Here is a 13,951-nt window from a genome sequence, read left to right on the forward strand (position 1 = left end):
TGACGCCCGTACCGCCCGAGAGCACTGCACACCGACCGGGCGGGCGGCACGGGACATCCGCCATTCTCAACTGATCTCTGTCAAAGTAGCAGTGTTTTCGTGTGTTGTAAACATAGATGTTAGTAAGTTGATTTTTCTCGTTGAGATAAACCCCAAACTGTACAACATGCGACATCCGGAATATTTTAATAACGTCCGGCGTGACAATATATGGGCGGAAATATGATCTATTATGAAACAATCAGGTAAGTTTTACACATAATCCTTCTACAAGATCAGGAAACAAGGTGTGGAACTCTCCAAAACTTAGTCTTTTCCTGTTTATGTGGTGTATCTAAAATCTTTGCTTGCACCTTCTTGTCACCTCTTCCTCTGCTAAAATTAAACCTACTATCACCACTTTATCTACATCCATCTTTACTCACAATTTTTAGCTCGCAGACTGTCAACAGTCCTAAATTGCGGATGTCCCGTCCCGTCCGTCCGTGCCGTGCCGCCCTAGTGCGCGCACCCCCTCTTAAAAATGCCGTCCGTGCCGTACCGCCCGTCCGTGCCGTGCCGCCGTAGTGCGCGCGTAGCTTTAAAGTTTTTATTCCAGTGTTGTTGGCTATAGGCCAGGCAGACTACAGTCAGTTGGCCCTACAGTTCAGTAGGGCCTTCTTAAAATACAATACAATACATACAATATTCTTTATTGTTCTTTCGTTAAGAATTACAATAGTTTAAATGTGACCTATCAACTCAAACATTCTTCGTTTTATTGTTATATTCGTCAGATTTATATTATAGTCATTTGCAGTAGTTCTTTGTTTGTTATTCTTTTGACTTTTCTGAGACATTTGTTGATGAAGACTTGCAGTTTAATGCTTATGTTAGATTCTTTCCAGGTTTGGCATAAAAGAGTAAGATTTTGATATTTATTTATGGATATTTATTTCAAAGATGGTTGGATTTCCTTATGGGGTTTCCACCCAATAAACACTACTGAAGAATTTTAAAAGTATTTTGTTATGTTTCAGGAAAACAGATGCCAAAGCGACGCCGGTGGCTTGCCGCTCGCTACAGAAGCAGATCTGTTGTGAGCAGCAGGTTGGGGGCCTCAGTCAGAACACAGGGGGACTCAAAGAATGCCACGTGACACTAGACTCTATCATCACTGAGTACCTCACTAACCAGCATGCACTGTGCAAGAACCCCATGGTCACCTGCCCACAGTTCAACCTGTTTGTGTGAGTATACACAGCAAATAATATTTTCCACTAACTTGTGTTAAGTTGATTTTCAAATAATTATTTTGGTGACCAGTTTGTTGCTTACCCCGCAACATCTTTTTGGGGGCTCCTATTTAAGTTTCTTTTAATAAATTAAAGAATTTTTTGCAAAGGAATGGAGTTCAGCTAGCTCACCTAAGTAGAGTCCAGGGGCTATAGATACATATAAACACAAAAACATAACAATGTTATTTTGTCCTAATGTTGGACTTTTTCTGAGAGCAAGTTAAAGAGAAACCTACTACTCTATTCCTTTCTAGCCTATTTGCATTCTTTTAAAAAATATAACCTTACCATAAATAAAGTATTACTTAGCCTTATTTGGTTGGTAATTAATTAACTCAGTAAACCCTAACTAGAAAATTAAATAATTTTGAACTTTCTTGCAGGCCTCACAAGTGTCCAGATCCTAAGCCAAAGAATGCCATTCCTGCCAATTTTGCGATGAGGCTGATGCGAGGAACTGTCTCACGGAAGTATAACAACCGACTCGTCCATTCCAGGTTTTGTCCCGTCAAAACGATCAGGCTAGGGGAGGATGACGGATTCTTTACATGCTGTGAATTCCTTGTAAGTCTCGCAAGTAAAAGTAATTTGAATTTTATTTAAAAAAGTTTATCTTAGTCTGTGATTAAATAATTGTGTAGCCTACATTAAGTAAATTAACTGTTGCTAATACCTGATAAACTTAAAAGACTTCAGTAATCAGCTAATCAATCAATGGAAAAATTCCTGATAATCTGGCATCGGTTTAATGGGTTTTAGTTTTAGACACCGAAGCCTTTTACAAAAGTTGACTGTGTTTGGCAGAGTTTGTATTGTGGATGATCAGAGGTCAGAGGTACTTAAACCTTTGCTTGATTATTAGTTAATAATTTACAGATTAATATACTATGAATTATTTTAGATTCAACACATAGAAAAATATTTGCTAAAATATAGATGTTTTTTGTGTGATATGAATGGTATTTTTTTAGTCAGAACTTGATTTTAATTTGTTTCAGGGTAAAGATAAACAATTGATTGTGGGGACGCATCATGGAGAAGTTAAGATTTTCAACTTACACACAGGATCTGTAAGTATAAATGTACAATATACACAAAAGCTGAGGATATATTGAAGTAAATCACTGATCCACTTTTCCTGGCTGCTGAATACAGCTGCAGAATGGTGAATAGTACAGTAAATGGTCCGTTTTACTTGACCCTTGTTTAATTTGGGCAGCTAGGAAACTCGCATTTAGTGATTATATAACTAAAAGGAAATTGCTAAGTAGTATTATACTTAGCTTGCTAAGTAATTATTAACCTTTTGAGTTCTAACGGCTCATATATCGAACATAAAATAACAAAAACTCAACGGACAACCATCTATACTTGTGTAACTCTTCTCATTTATCAATTCTATCACTGAAACGAGGTAGTCAGTTTAGAACTATGCTAATGTAGTAGACTGCCAAGTCTGATCTATGGTCAAGCAGTCAAAGGTGTAGCCTCGTGTTTGTAAGATTATGGGAATAAAGCATAAATCATTGAATAATTCATAGCGTTCAAAAAGGTATTCCTTTTACATGAAGTATGAACTTAAAAAATGTCCTCAAGAAATGTAAATGTTGCCGTTTGTTTGTCAGGAGGAGGCCACACACCAGTGTCATGAGTCTTACATCTCCAGGCTAGAGGCCAACCGTGATGGAACACTGCTACTAACGTCGTCAACGTGGAGGAGGCCACTCTCTGCGTTATGGAGTGTCAACAGTCTGTTTACTATGAAGTGAGTGGGGTACTTTCCTGGTAGAATAAAAATAACCAATATGTTTTGAAACGTCACAAATTTGATAGCTTTTGGATGGTTCAGAATTGGGACCAGCTCTCTATAATGATAGGTTATAATAAATTGGTCTTGGCTAAAGAATCAGCGGGTCTTAGTCAGAAACAAAGGTTTCATCTTAAAACTGTTGTGTTTAATACTCATAGTTCACTCACTTCCATTTATGCTTATTCCTTGCGTTTGCGTTGCATTACAAAGCAACTCCTCAGTCCTCACACAGTTCTCTTTTACACCTAACAACAGGAGACGTCGTAAAGCCCCCACTGAAGACACAGTGCTATAAAACACCAGAAGCACAGTAGAAGAATTTCACTGTAGCACTCACTAGTACTAGTCACCTAGTGTGACGGCATCGAAGAAACTTTTGGCGAGTGAGAGTAGTAGCCACTACTTGTAGTGGCGATTATCAATAGCAATTATCTTTCGGTTTCACAGAGGCAAATTTTAGTACATCGGTTCTATATTTAAGTAAGTGTGCACGGTTTTCTCTCACATGTTTTATTCATTCATGTTACCCTTCCATACCTAAACATTGTTATATATTTCAGGTTTGCAATGGACGATGATGAATATGTTGAGTTCAGCAAACTAACTCAAGATAGAGTGATCAGCACAAAAAACGAGCATGCTAATGTAAGTAGGACATGATAGCTTCATTTTACTTATAAGATTAGTATTTTTTTAAGTTTATTTATAAACAGACGTAACATTCTACACATATTACATTCATAAGGGTATGAATTAAGAATCAGTATATTTTATTTATGTAATATTACATTTATTTTTCTAGGTGTATGACATAACGACGGGTCAGAAGCTGTTCACCTTAACACCAACATTATCAAACCAATATACAAAGAACAGAGCCACATTCAACCCCACTGACGAGTTGATCTTGTCTGACGGAGTTCTGTGGGACGTTGCGTCTGGCAAGCAGATACACAAGTTTGATAAACTAAACCAAACACTCAGCGGAGTCTTTCATCCTAACGGGCTCGAGGTAAACTGCTGTTTCTGTAGTAATAGTGATTGGTTAACTGCTCATGAGATATTAGAAGTGATAGGTTTTCTCCAGGCAAGACAGTACTACAAACATGTCTTGGAAAATGTTTCTAGTAATCCTTCAAATAGCATAACAAAAAATATTATCCCATCTATAGAGGTTACTGAATCACTGTACAGAATTAAGGTAAAATTACATATTTACATGACAATCGAGTGACCCCGGAATATTTTTTCATATTTCTTTAAATTAGTTTCTTAGGTTATGTCATGTTCTTTTTTGTTTATTTATCTTTTTTATCATATATTTATTTCTACATATGTCGATTCTTAAAGGTAATAAAAGCCAAAAAGAAAAATCTGTGTCCTCCTCCTCTAAATGTAAAAAGAAGGAAAGTAGGTATTGTGTGCAATCCTTATTTAACTCACTAATGCCGTCAACTTCCACCCATACCGGACACCGTTTTTCTTAGGTTGGAACTCCATATTAGTAAGCTCAATATAGATTGATCAAACCCACGCATGTAGAAAGACCTCAACACTACACTTGTCAGTGCAACGTCTTAGCCAGCTGAGCTACCATGCTACTTTCGGCCGAACAGTTTGACTGCCACTACAAGCATACGACAACACTAGCAATCGATTCAATTCGATTAACTACTTGAACACCAGTGGGTTAGCAGTACGACTATCTTGCCGCAAAGTGTGGTGAAAGGCTACACATGAGAGTCTTCATCAATGGGTTCACGTGATTCAGGACTAAACAATAATGAAAGAATATTATTTGTATTAAACCTTATTCATTAACTGCTCACAAAAGATTTTAGATATTCTGAAACAAATCAAAATTGGTGTGTTTCTAGGTTGTGTCGAACACAGAAGTTTGGGACCTAAGGACATTCCATTTACTGAGGACCGTTCCGTCGCTGGAGGGTTGTGAGGTTATGTTCAACACTTACGGATCAACCATTTACGCAATGACAGTGGAACAGGAGATGGAAGAGGACACGTCGCATGAGTCTTCATTCAAAACACTTGACGCACTGGACTATGCTAACATTGGTGAGTGATTTCATGTGAATATTCCAAAATCTAATCTTACAAGAGAGCCATGTGACTCAACCTCCCGATTTTTTTTTTTTGTCAAAAGGATTGATTTCAATGCTATTGATTGGAGGATAAATTGTTAACAAATATTTTTTTCATTTGAGGGAACACCTTTCTTAAACGTTCGCTGCGGGTTACCGCCCGGGCGGTAGCTCAGTGCTCCGCCACGCTGCGGCGCGCCGCCCGGGCGGTAATGTGCACCCGCCATACTTATTCCGTTTGAGTGCAGCCGCACTCCGGTGTAGGTCGAAATATTTTTGTCCGTGCTTCGTGTATGACAGTAGCAGTTTTGTGGTGCAATCCATTTGTAATTATCGTTACTCGTTCCAAAACTATACCTGGTGGATTTTGACTCACTCATTACGTTTGTTAACTGTAATTTTGTGCTATATTAATTTTGTTTTATTGTAAAATAATGGCATCTACTGTGGGTGTTTAGCAAACTACGTCGACTCTTGTCATGAAACAGGACATCACCACACGTTATTTGATATTCGTCATACCAAAATATGAAAGCCAATAGCCCGGCAATCGGGTTTGTTCGACGCTGCGGGCTGCGCCGCACTGGGGCTACGCCTGCCATTTGATGGGCAGCAGCGAACGTGTTAAAGTGATGTTTTATTTTGCAAAATATATAAAGTCTGCAATTTTGTAGGGACAGGTCCAAATACTATTTTTATTTTACCCTACATCCAAACCAAACAAGCACAGCAAAGGTAACAAACCAACGATGTCAGTAAGGGATGTATCAAGATGTGTTCTCTCTGATAAACTGCATTTAGAATTGAAGCCTTACACTGCTGACTTCAACTTAAAACTTCCATCTAATCTAACTCTCCGAAAAAACCTATCTCTTCCAAGAATTTGTAATATACTTTTATACTTATACAGGGTGTATACTATTTTATTAAAGTGAAATTCCAGGTTTTTTCCAGGTTTTTTCCTGGTTTTTCGAAGTTTTTCCAGGTTCCCGCGTATTTGTTTGGTTCCACTTAAACTATAATCAATTTAAGGCTTGCAGCCTAAGTATTCAATATAAACTTGCATTAAATTTGTTTCAAAGTCCAGTGGGCTAGTGTTGAAAAAGTAATAATCCTTATTATAGTAATAATTTTCATTATCATCATTACTTAAGTCCACGGAAACATCGTCTCTCTCGATAGCAGCCAAATCATGAATATTATCCTCATTTTTTATGAACGTATTATCAACGGCGGCTAAATCCTGAATATTTCCTGCGGTCGTGTGGTCACTTCCCACGGTGACGTAAACATCATCACAGTCTTACGTTACCATAGAAAAATCCTGGACATCTCCTGCGGTATGTATACATTATCGCCATCTCTCGCGATCACGAAAACGTAATCATCGCCATCCACGATCGCGGCAAAATCACGAAAATCTTCCACGGCTGTGTGGACATCATCATTGACTCCCTCACGTCGTCATTGCCGTCGTCCGCGATCTCGGCAAAATCATAAACATCTGCGGCCGCGGTCACGGAAACGTCATCGTCGTCTCCCGCGGTCACGGAAACGTCGTCGTCGTCGGCCGCAATGACGGTAAAATCATGAGCATATCACGCGGCCGTGTAGAAATCATCATCGTCGTCTTTCGCGGTCACGGCAAATCACGAAAAACTTCCGCGGCCGTGTAGACATCATCATTGCCTCTCGCAGATATGAAAATGTCATCGCCGTCGTCCGCGATCTCGGCAAAATCATAAACATCTGCGGCCGCGGTCACGGAAATGTCATCGTCGTCGTCTGCGGTCACGGAAACGTCATCATCGTCGTCGTCCGCGATTTCTGCAAAATCATGAATATTTCCCGCGGCAGTGTATACATCATCGTTGACCCCGCGGTCACGGAAACGTCATCGTCGTCTCCCGCGGTCACGGAAACGTCATCGTAGTCTCCCACGGTCACGGAAACGTCATCATCGTCTCCCGCGGTCACGGAAACGTCATCGTCGTAGGTCGCAATCGCGGCAGTCGCCGAGTAGAAATCATCGTTGATCCCGCGGTCACGGAAACGTCATCATCGTCTCCCGCGGTCACGGAAACGTCATCGTCGTAGGTCGCAATCGCGGCAGTGGCCGAGTAGAAATCATCGTTGATCCCGCGGTCACGGAAACGTCATCGTCGTCTCCCGCGGTCACGGAAACGTCATCGTCGTCTCCCGCGGTCACGAAAACGTCATCGTCGTCGCCCGCAATCGCGGCAAGACGCATTTTACGACTACAATCTTCTATCGGGGCTAAAATAAAAATCCCGGATTCGGTCCAAAAATCCCGGCTTTTTCCCGGTTTTCTCCAGGTCCTTTCAAATTCAAGGTTATTTCCCGGTTTTCCCGGTTGGTATACACCCTGTTATACTTAACTTGAAATGGCGACCATACGAAATAGTTATTTTAAGCCAAGTATGAATGAATATGAGTGTTTGATGAGTAGCGTGATCTTGTAGTTTTGTCAGTTGTCACTGACTAAGGCAGACATACTATACAAAACCAACATCTGTTATTACATTTTCAGCAACGATTGACGTGAAGAAAAACATTTACGACTTGGCTTTAAACCGTGTCGACACTCAAATAGCCATTGTGGAGAACCAAGGAGTGTTTGATAGTGTGCAGGAATCCATTGTAAGACTCTACGACGTCGGCCGACGACGGGATGATGAGGACGAAGTCGTAAGTTGTGCACAAGGCTATTCTTTATTATTTAAACAAAATACCTTCTTTCTTATTTAATTTATTTTCTTGTTTTTCTTCTACATACTATCCCACAGTGATCACCTGAATTACAAATCACCGATAAATGCTAGATCCTCAAATGCAATTCATTGGGAAAAACAATGTCCTCTTACGAGATCCCTCTTAACAGTCCCCAATATGGCAATAATTCACTTTTCGAGACATTATGACTACTTGCTACTTTTTAAAATTTTATTAGCACGTTTAACTATCAAAGGATCATAAGAACTTAGTTCAGGTGTAATTTGTCATTACTTACCAATTGAATTCCAAAGTAAATGCTTCTCTTGAGGAAATATAGGTACCCTTATTTCTAATTCCATCATAATCAGTTGTGTACCTCCCTCACGCGTAGTGGAGGTAAAAGAATACAAACCACACTCATACCCAATATTAATCCACACCATTTCCAGCAATTATTTTTCCACTTTTTCCTCACATTTTGCTTGGATTTTGTCTGCATTTGTAGATGAAACTGTACCTAAGCCTCCAGAGTCAATAGTTCTATATTATTTTTCCAACTTTTTCTTCTCTTGATTGTTCCTTGTTTTTCAGGAGGATGAAGAAGAAGAAGAAGACATGGATAACAGTGACGACAATTCAGATATGGACAATTCTGATGACGCGGATGTCACAGAAGGTAGAGATCTGCTTTTATCCTAGAGGAAAACGTAAATACAATGTGTCTAGCATTTTTATACATGTTAGACAATTTTATATGTATGCACGTAAGCCATATACTGTATGTTTTTGTATAATGGTTGAATGATCATGGTAAAAACATTTTCTAACATAGATAGTACAGAGATAGCTGAATAAATGCTAAAAATATTCATACATTTTACTAGAACGTCATTATGGCTCACTTTAGTTTTCAACGTCAGTGGTATTTTGTAATTCAAAACATTCCAAACATCTAAAATCCACAAATATTTATTTATGAATACTTGAATTGCATATTGTTCGGTTTAATCAAACCCGTCTAAAGTCTGATGCTAACTACCAAGATAGCATCACATCTCAACATTGGTTTGGAGTGCAACACTTAAGATTCAAATCCTACCAATGATTTATGGCTTTTTAGATAGTGTTACAAACTAGTTGAAGCTATGGCTAAAGGTAAAACGTCAGAGCTTGTGACTAATATCTGACAATACAATATATAGGGTGTGTCTTTAAATTAAAATCTCCAATATTCCAGTTGCAGTCAAGTAGGATAATCTTAAACCAGCAACGTGTTTATATTTAAGGGTTTCAGGTTTGAACTAGATGGAAAAACGGTAGAAGTAATGTAAATAAGTTAAATGAACATTATTCAGCTAGGGCCAAGATGTTTACTTGTTTAGTGCAATCAGACTATAATTGGCGTGGTTTGCTTTACCAAACACGGATGATGCACTGATTACAACCAATGAGTTGATCATTAATTTTGTGTTGGTTTTAACTTTCTATTTCTAGGCTACACGGGCTCTTCAATATTATTTGTTTTGTTCATAGACAAGTGTTAAACATAATTAACGCTGTAGGTTTGTTTATCTTTGATGACTCGGCCAATCATTGTTGTGGATAATCTGGAGTCTTATGTGTAATGTAATACTGCAACAAATCTACTTATACACGACCTCTTTAGCTTGATTTTCTAAAGTTAGAAAATGTTTTATTGTAGGTGATGGAGGCAACCTTCAAAACATCTTGGATGAATTGGAGGAAGTGAATAACCAAGTTGCCGCAGAATTGGAAGCAGAAGAAGCTGGTGACGGAAGCAATGCTGAGGATAGTGTTACATCATCAGACAGTGATAGTAGCAGCACCAGTGATTCTGATGACATAGAGTTGCTGGACTTGGGTGATGATATGTCAACTTCTGATGACAGCGGAGATGGTGACTTATAATTGTACAAACTACAGTACCAGGGATTCTAGAGGTTCTATGCTGAGTGTGACTCGGCACTATTGTGTAATTTATATTGTAAAATACATTTCATAATTTTATTTCTACAAGTGATTTTATTACCCAGGTTTACTCAATGCGGGTGACGAGCTGGTGCTGCCAAGCGGCGCGCGACGAGTATACTTGTCAAAGCACCACTACAAAATTATTGCCTTGATATGAGCTGAAGCCGTCGACGGAGGATGTTGTTTTTCGTTGCGCTATATGAAGTAGTCCTTTTAGTTTCCTCGGGCGGCGTCGTTCCGGTCGCGCACAGTTTTTGCTATTTATCTCTTTGTTTTTTTTGTCTTAGTGTGTTATATGACGCAAGTGGTATGCAATAAAGATTCTTTACAGATTGATGACTTTCTCACTGAAGATGAACTAGGAGATACAGACAACAACCGTTTACAACATAAACTAAGGATTACTTTTGGTGTCACGTGCGTCGGTTCTACATGGCAGCCGGACGGGTGCGGCGCATGAGTATTCCTGTCATGAATTATAAAGTCATATATCTCGTCAAAATTGAAAAATTGTGACGAAATAATACCAGATCATCATTCAAAACGACATTTGGGAAGTTAATTTGAGTTTTCATATTTTAACAATACGAGTGATATAACCAATTTTGGACCACATTGAACGTTTTATCTTATCTAGCAGGGGCAGGCCAAGACCATAAAGCACTTCATCCGAAGAGTCGGTATTGAGCACCCCATACAGTTGTTTCATTGATACAAATTCAAGCATCTGATGAAAGCCTGTAGTCTTCCAATTATTTCCTCTTCGGGAAGATGTCTACCTCTTACCAAATGGCCAAGAGTTATCCTTCTAGCATCAGAGAGCTTATCACAGTCATAGAGTAGGTGATCGGCTGTCTCCTCTGACCTTTCGCAATACCTACAGATTGGTTTACCATCAAATAAGCCCATCCATTTTAAATGTTTCCTGAATCGCCCGTGGCCAGTTATCAGATCCACCGTTAATTAACAGGAATTCTTCGCCTGTCTAGTCTCAAGAGGTCAGAGGCAACCCTTTTGATAAGCCTAAACAGAGTAAGCTTGCTAATCCTAATATAGGCGTTGATAACGTGTCCCCAAGACCATCCTGGGTTTTGTGAAGCCATCGTGAATATTCCCTACGATCACAGAGAGTCATCTTGTCACTTGCTATGTGCTCAATTCTGTGGAAATTGGAACAAATCCAGTTCCAAGAAAATCCCAAATTAAGTTTAATCTGAAGAAATATTTTTTTAACTTTCCTGTAATTTTGGGATCCGTCCATCCCTAAAACCTCCCTTAAGAACTTAAAACTTGTTGTGAATCAATAACTTTTGGTTAAAAATTATCCTTGCAGCAAAATGGTTTGCCTCACAATCTCAATTCTCTTGTATCACCTTATTCAATCTCACTGTAAAAGTTAAAAACTCAATCTCAATCCTCCAAAATATCATGATTCTTTTTGTTTTTAAAAACTTGACAGTGTAATGGTTTAATTGTTTTAGAGAGGAATACAAGTTAAATAAGTGGAGAAACAATAATACTTTAAGGAGCGTCCTGCTTATCAGTATAATAAGCTACTTGACAGTGTAATGGTTTAATTGTTTTAGAGAGGAATACAAGTTAAATAAGTGGAGAAACAATAATACTTTAAGGAGCGTCCTGCTTATCAGTATAGGTCACAGAGATTAATATTATTATTTTATTGGTTGAAAATAAGTTAGGGCAATATTGAGATGTTCTTCCACTGCTGTTTAAAATAATTTATTTGCGTAGTGAGTTTGGCATAACTACATAATTGATCTTCAGTATTAACTAATACTGGTGTGCACAATGTCAACTATCTTACAAGCAATCACAATGACTATGTTTGTTCAGTTAACGTATAATATATTCATAAAAGATACAACATATACATAAATTACACATAACAGTTCAATGCATGAATATTTCATGGTAATAAATTTAAATTAATAATATTCACTTAATAATAACAATATTTTAAAAATTTCACTATTTAGATTATTTGTTTGAGTATTATTTATACCCCCTAAATCCCTATACAATTTTGGCTGAAACGCTTATTGGATGTATAAAGATGTTTGAGCATTTTCAGGATGTTTTCAAGTTAAAATCAATACAAAACATGTTTCATAGATTCCATGTAAATTCTGTTCATTTATAACAAAGGAAACCCTCTTTTGTTCCTAAAGATCAAGTAAAAGGCGAGGTCAGTCCAGAAAGTAAAAAGTTATAAAGTGAACAAAATTATAAAATTACTTCTATATATTTAATAAACACTACACAATAAGTTATATACCAGGTAGAGTGTAATTCTTTGTCTTTAAAAAAAAAATACCCTTAGCAATGGAAGTGTCCCTGAACATATGCAAGTTAAATGGTGTCCTAAATATATAATGACTATGGCTATAGATGTTTGAATGATTAAAATTTGAATTTATCATTTTTTTTTTATTAGAAGGCTGTGTTATTGATAAACCCTCTTGATATAAATCAGCTGCCTAACCTTGGTTTTAAACCGTTTCATACTGTAAGACCACAAATTTTCTGTTTAAACTTTTTCCTATGGTGCTAAAACTAGAAACTCTTCCAGAAAATGTCCAAAGAGTCTGTGATTGTTGAACAGTAATCATCATTGGTTTTGATGCTGCCAATCGGTTAATTAGTCACTTTATTAGGCCTTCACAATGGGTTTTTAATACCCAAACCAATGGGTTTTGGTACAATTTATCCAAAATCAGTAAATCGCGTAATGCTCCTACTAATACTATAGATATATCTCATGCCTAGTTGATGACATTTCCATTCACTTTTGTTAATTTCTGGACGACCCTAACATAAAATTGAATTTTACTGTAAATCCAGAAGGAATTTATTCTCAACAATGAATTCCTTTACAAAATACCGCTTACAATTCATCACCTACCAAGAATATTACAACAAAAGGTTTTAAAGTCAACAATTACAAATACAAATCACCCGTTGAACTTTAGAGAGGTACAGTAACTACTATACAACATGTATAAAATCTGTTCTTAAATTATTTACTAATAAAAATAAAACTACCTAACAACTTCACATATATAAAACATGTAACATTGATAAAAACATTTATACGTAAGTCTTCCATGATTAATTACAGTGTACAAAATAGAACATGAAAGTACAGGTCAAATAAGTAACATTTTATACAATATCAAAACAACATTGGTATGAAAAACATTCAATACAAAGCATAGTATATGCCTAATATGAGTTTGTGATTAAATGTAATTTGGATTATTGTAAGAAAAGTTTACACTACATTCGTTGTCTAAGATAGCCTACGTTCAACATTCTTTCAAAGTGTTCATTTTATCTTGATGATTGGGTATAAAATCCTCTAAATTGCCAATTGCATTGTATTTTCCTAAATATATAAACCGGCCCAACTACTCTGTAGCCTACCTCTAGCTTGAGTAAAATATGTTACTAACAGCTGAAAAACTGTATTGTAATAGGAACCTTGAGCTTAATTTGTTCACTGGATAGCTTTCAAGTTAACTCTGTCAAGAGTACGTTAAAATATTGTGGTATGCAGTACAAGCCCCAACTAGACTCAAACTGTTAATTAAATTATACGTTCAAAACACTGATTTTAAGAACCAAAGACCAAACACACTATAGTCATACTAATAACATTTTCTGTGGAAGAAGCAAAAAGCTAATTTCTAAAGTACAAAACAATGTTAGCTAAACCACATTTTCACATTAAAATTGTTGAGTTGTGGTTACTAAAATAGTATCAACGAGAGCTCACCCCTTGGTCGAAACTCGCCCAAGAGTATGTATTGTGCAAACTTCTCTATTTTCACCCCACACTGTAAATAAAACATGTGGTAGGAATTTCTTCCATTTGTTTTGATTTCCTGTTTATATTTTGTTGTTATTTCGTCCCCAACATGGCAATATGACCTGTTAATTTTTTTTAAATTTCCAATTCATTTTTTGTGCCTATTTTATTTTTTAGCCTATTTTAATTTATAAAAGGATTCTGC

At 37.3% G+C, this 13,951-nt stretch overlaps 1 protein-coding gene across 2 annotated transcripts in view; it reads left to right on the forward strand.

Annotated features, from left to right (window-relative positions):
• LOC128994632 (protein mahjong-like) overlaps window positions 1-9,953 on the forward strand; it is a 33,750-nt gene extending 23,797 nt beyond the window's left edge. For both annotated transcript variants that reach the window (XM_054419307.1, XM_054419308.1), the window contains 10 exons: window positions 1,020-1,229; window positions 1,661-1,841; window positions 2,276-2,347; window positions 2,903-3,042; window positions 3,648-3,732; window positions 3,890-4,099; window positions 4,965-5,163; window positions 7,741-7,898; window positions 8,517-8,601; window positions 9,628-9,953. In XM_054419307.1, the coding sequence (XP_054275282.1) occupies window positions 1,020-1,229; window positions 1,661-1,841; window positions 2,276-2,347; window positions 2,903-3,042; window positions 3,648-3,732; window positions 3,890-4,099; window positions 4,965-5,163; window positions 7,741-7,898; window positions 8,517-8,601; window positions 9,628-9,854 (1,567 nt within the window). In that variant the 3' untranslated portion in view covers window positions 9,855-9,953. The remainder of the gene's footprint in view (window positions 1-1,019; window positions 1,230-1,660; window positions 1,842-2,275; window positions 2,348-2,902; window positions 3,043-3,647; window positions 3,733-3,889; window positions 4,100-4,964; window positions 5,164-7,740; window positions 7,899-8,516; window positions 8,602-9,627) is intronic.
• The last annotated feature ends 3,998 nt before the right edge of the window (window positions 9,954-13,951 follow it).

Source organism: Macrosteles quadrilineatus, unplaced genomic scaffold (genome assembly GCF_028750875.1).
Source record: "Macrosteles quadrilineatus isolate MER2022 unplaced genomic scaffold, UCM_ALF_1.0 Scaffold_5__1_contigs__length_97177068, whole genome shotgun sequence".
Classification (NCBI taxonomy): Eukaryota; Metazoa; Arthropoda; class Insecta; order Hemiptera; family Cicadellidae; genus Macrosteles; species Macrosteles quadrilineatus.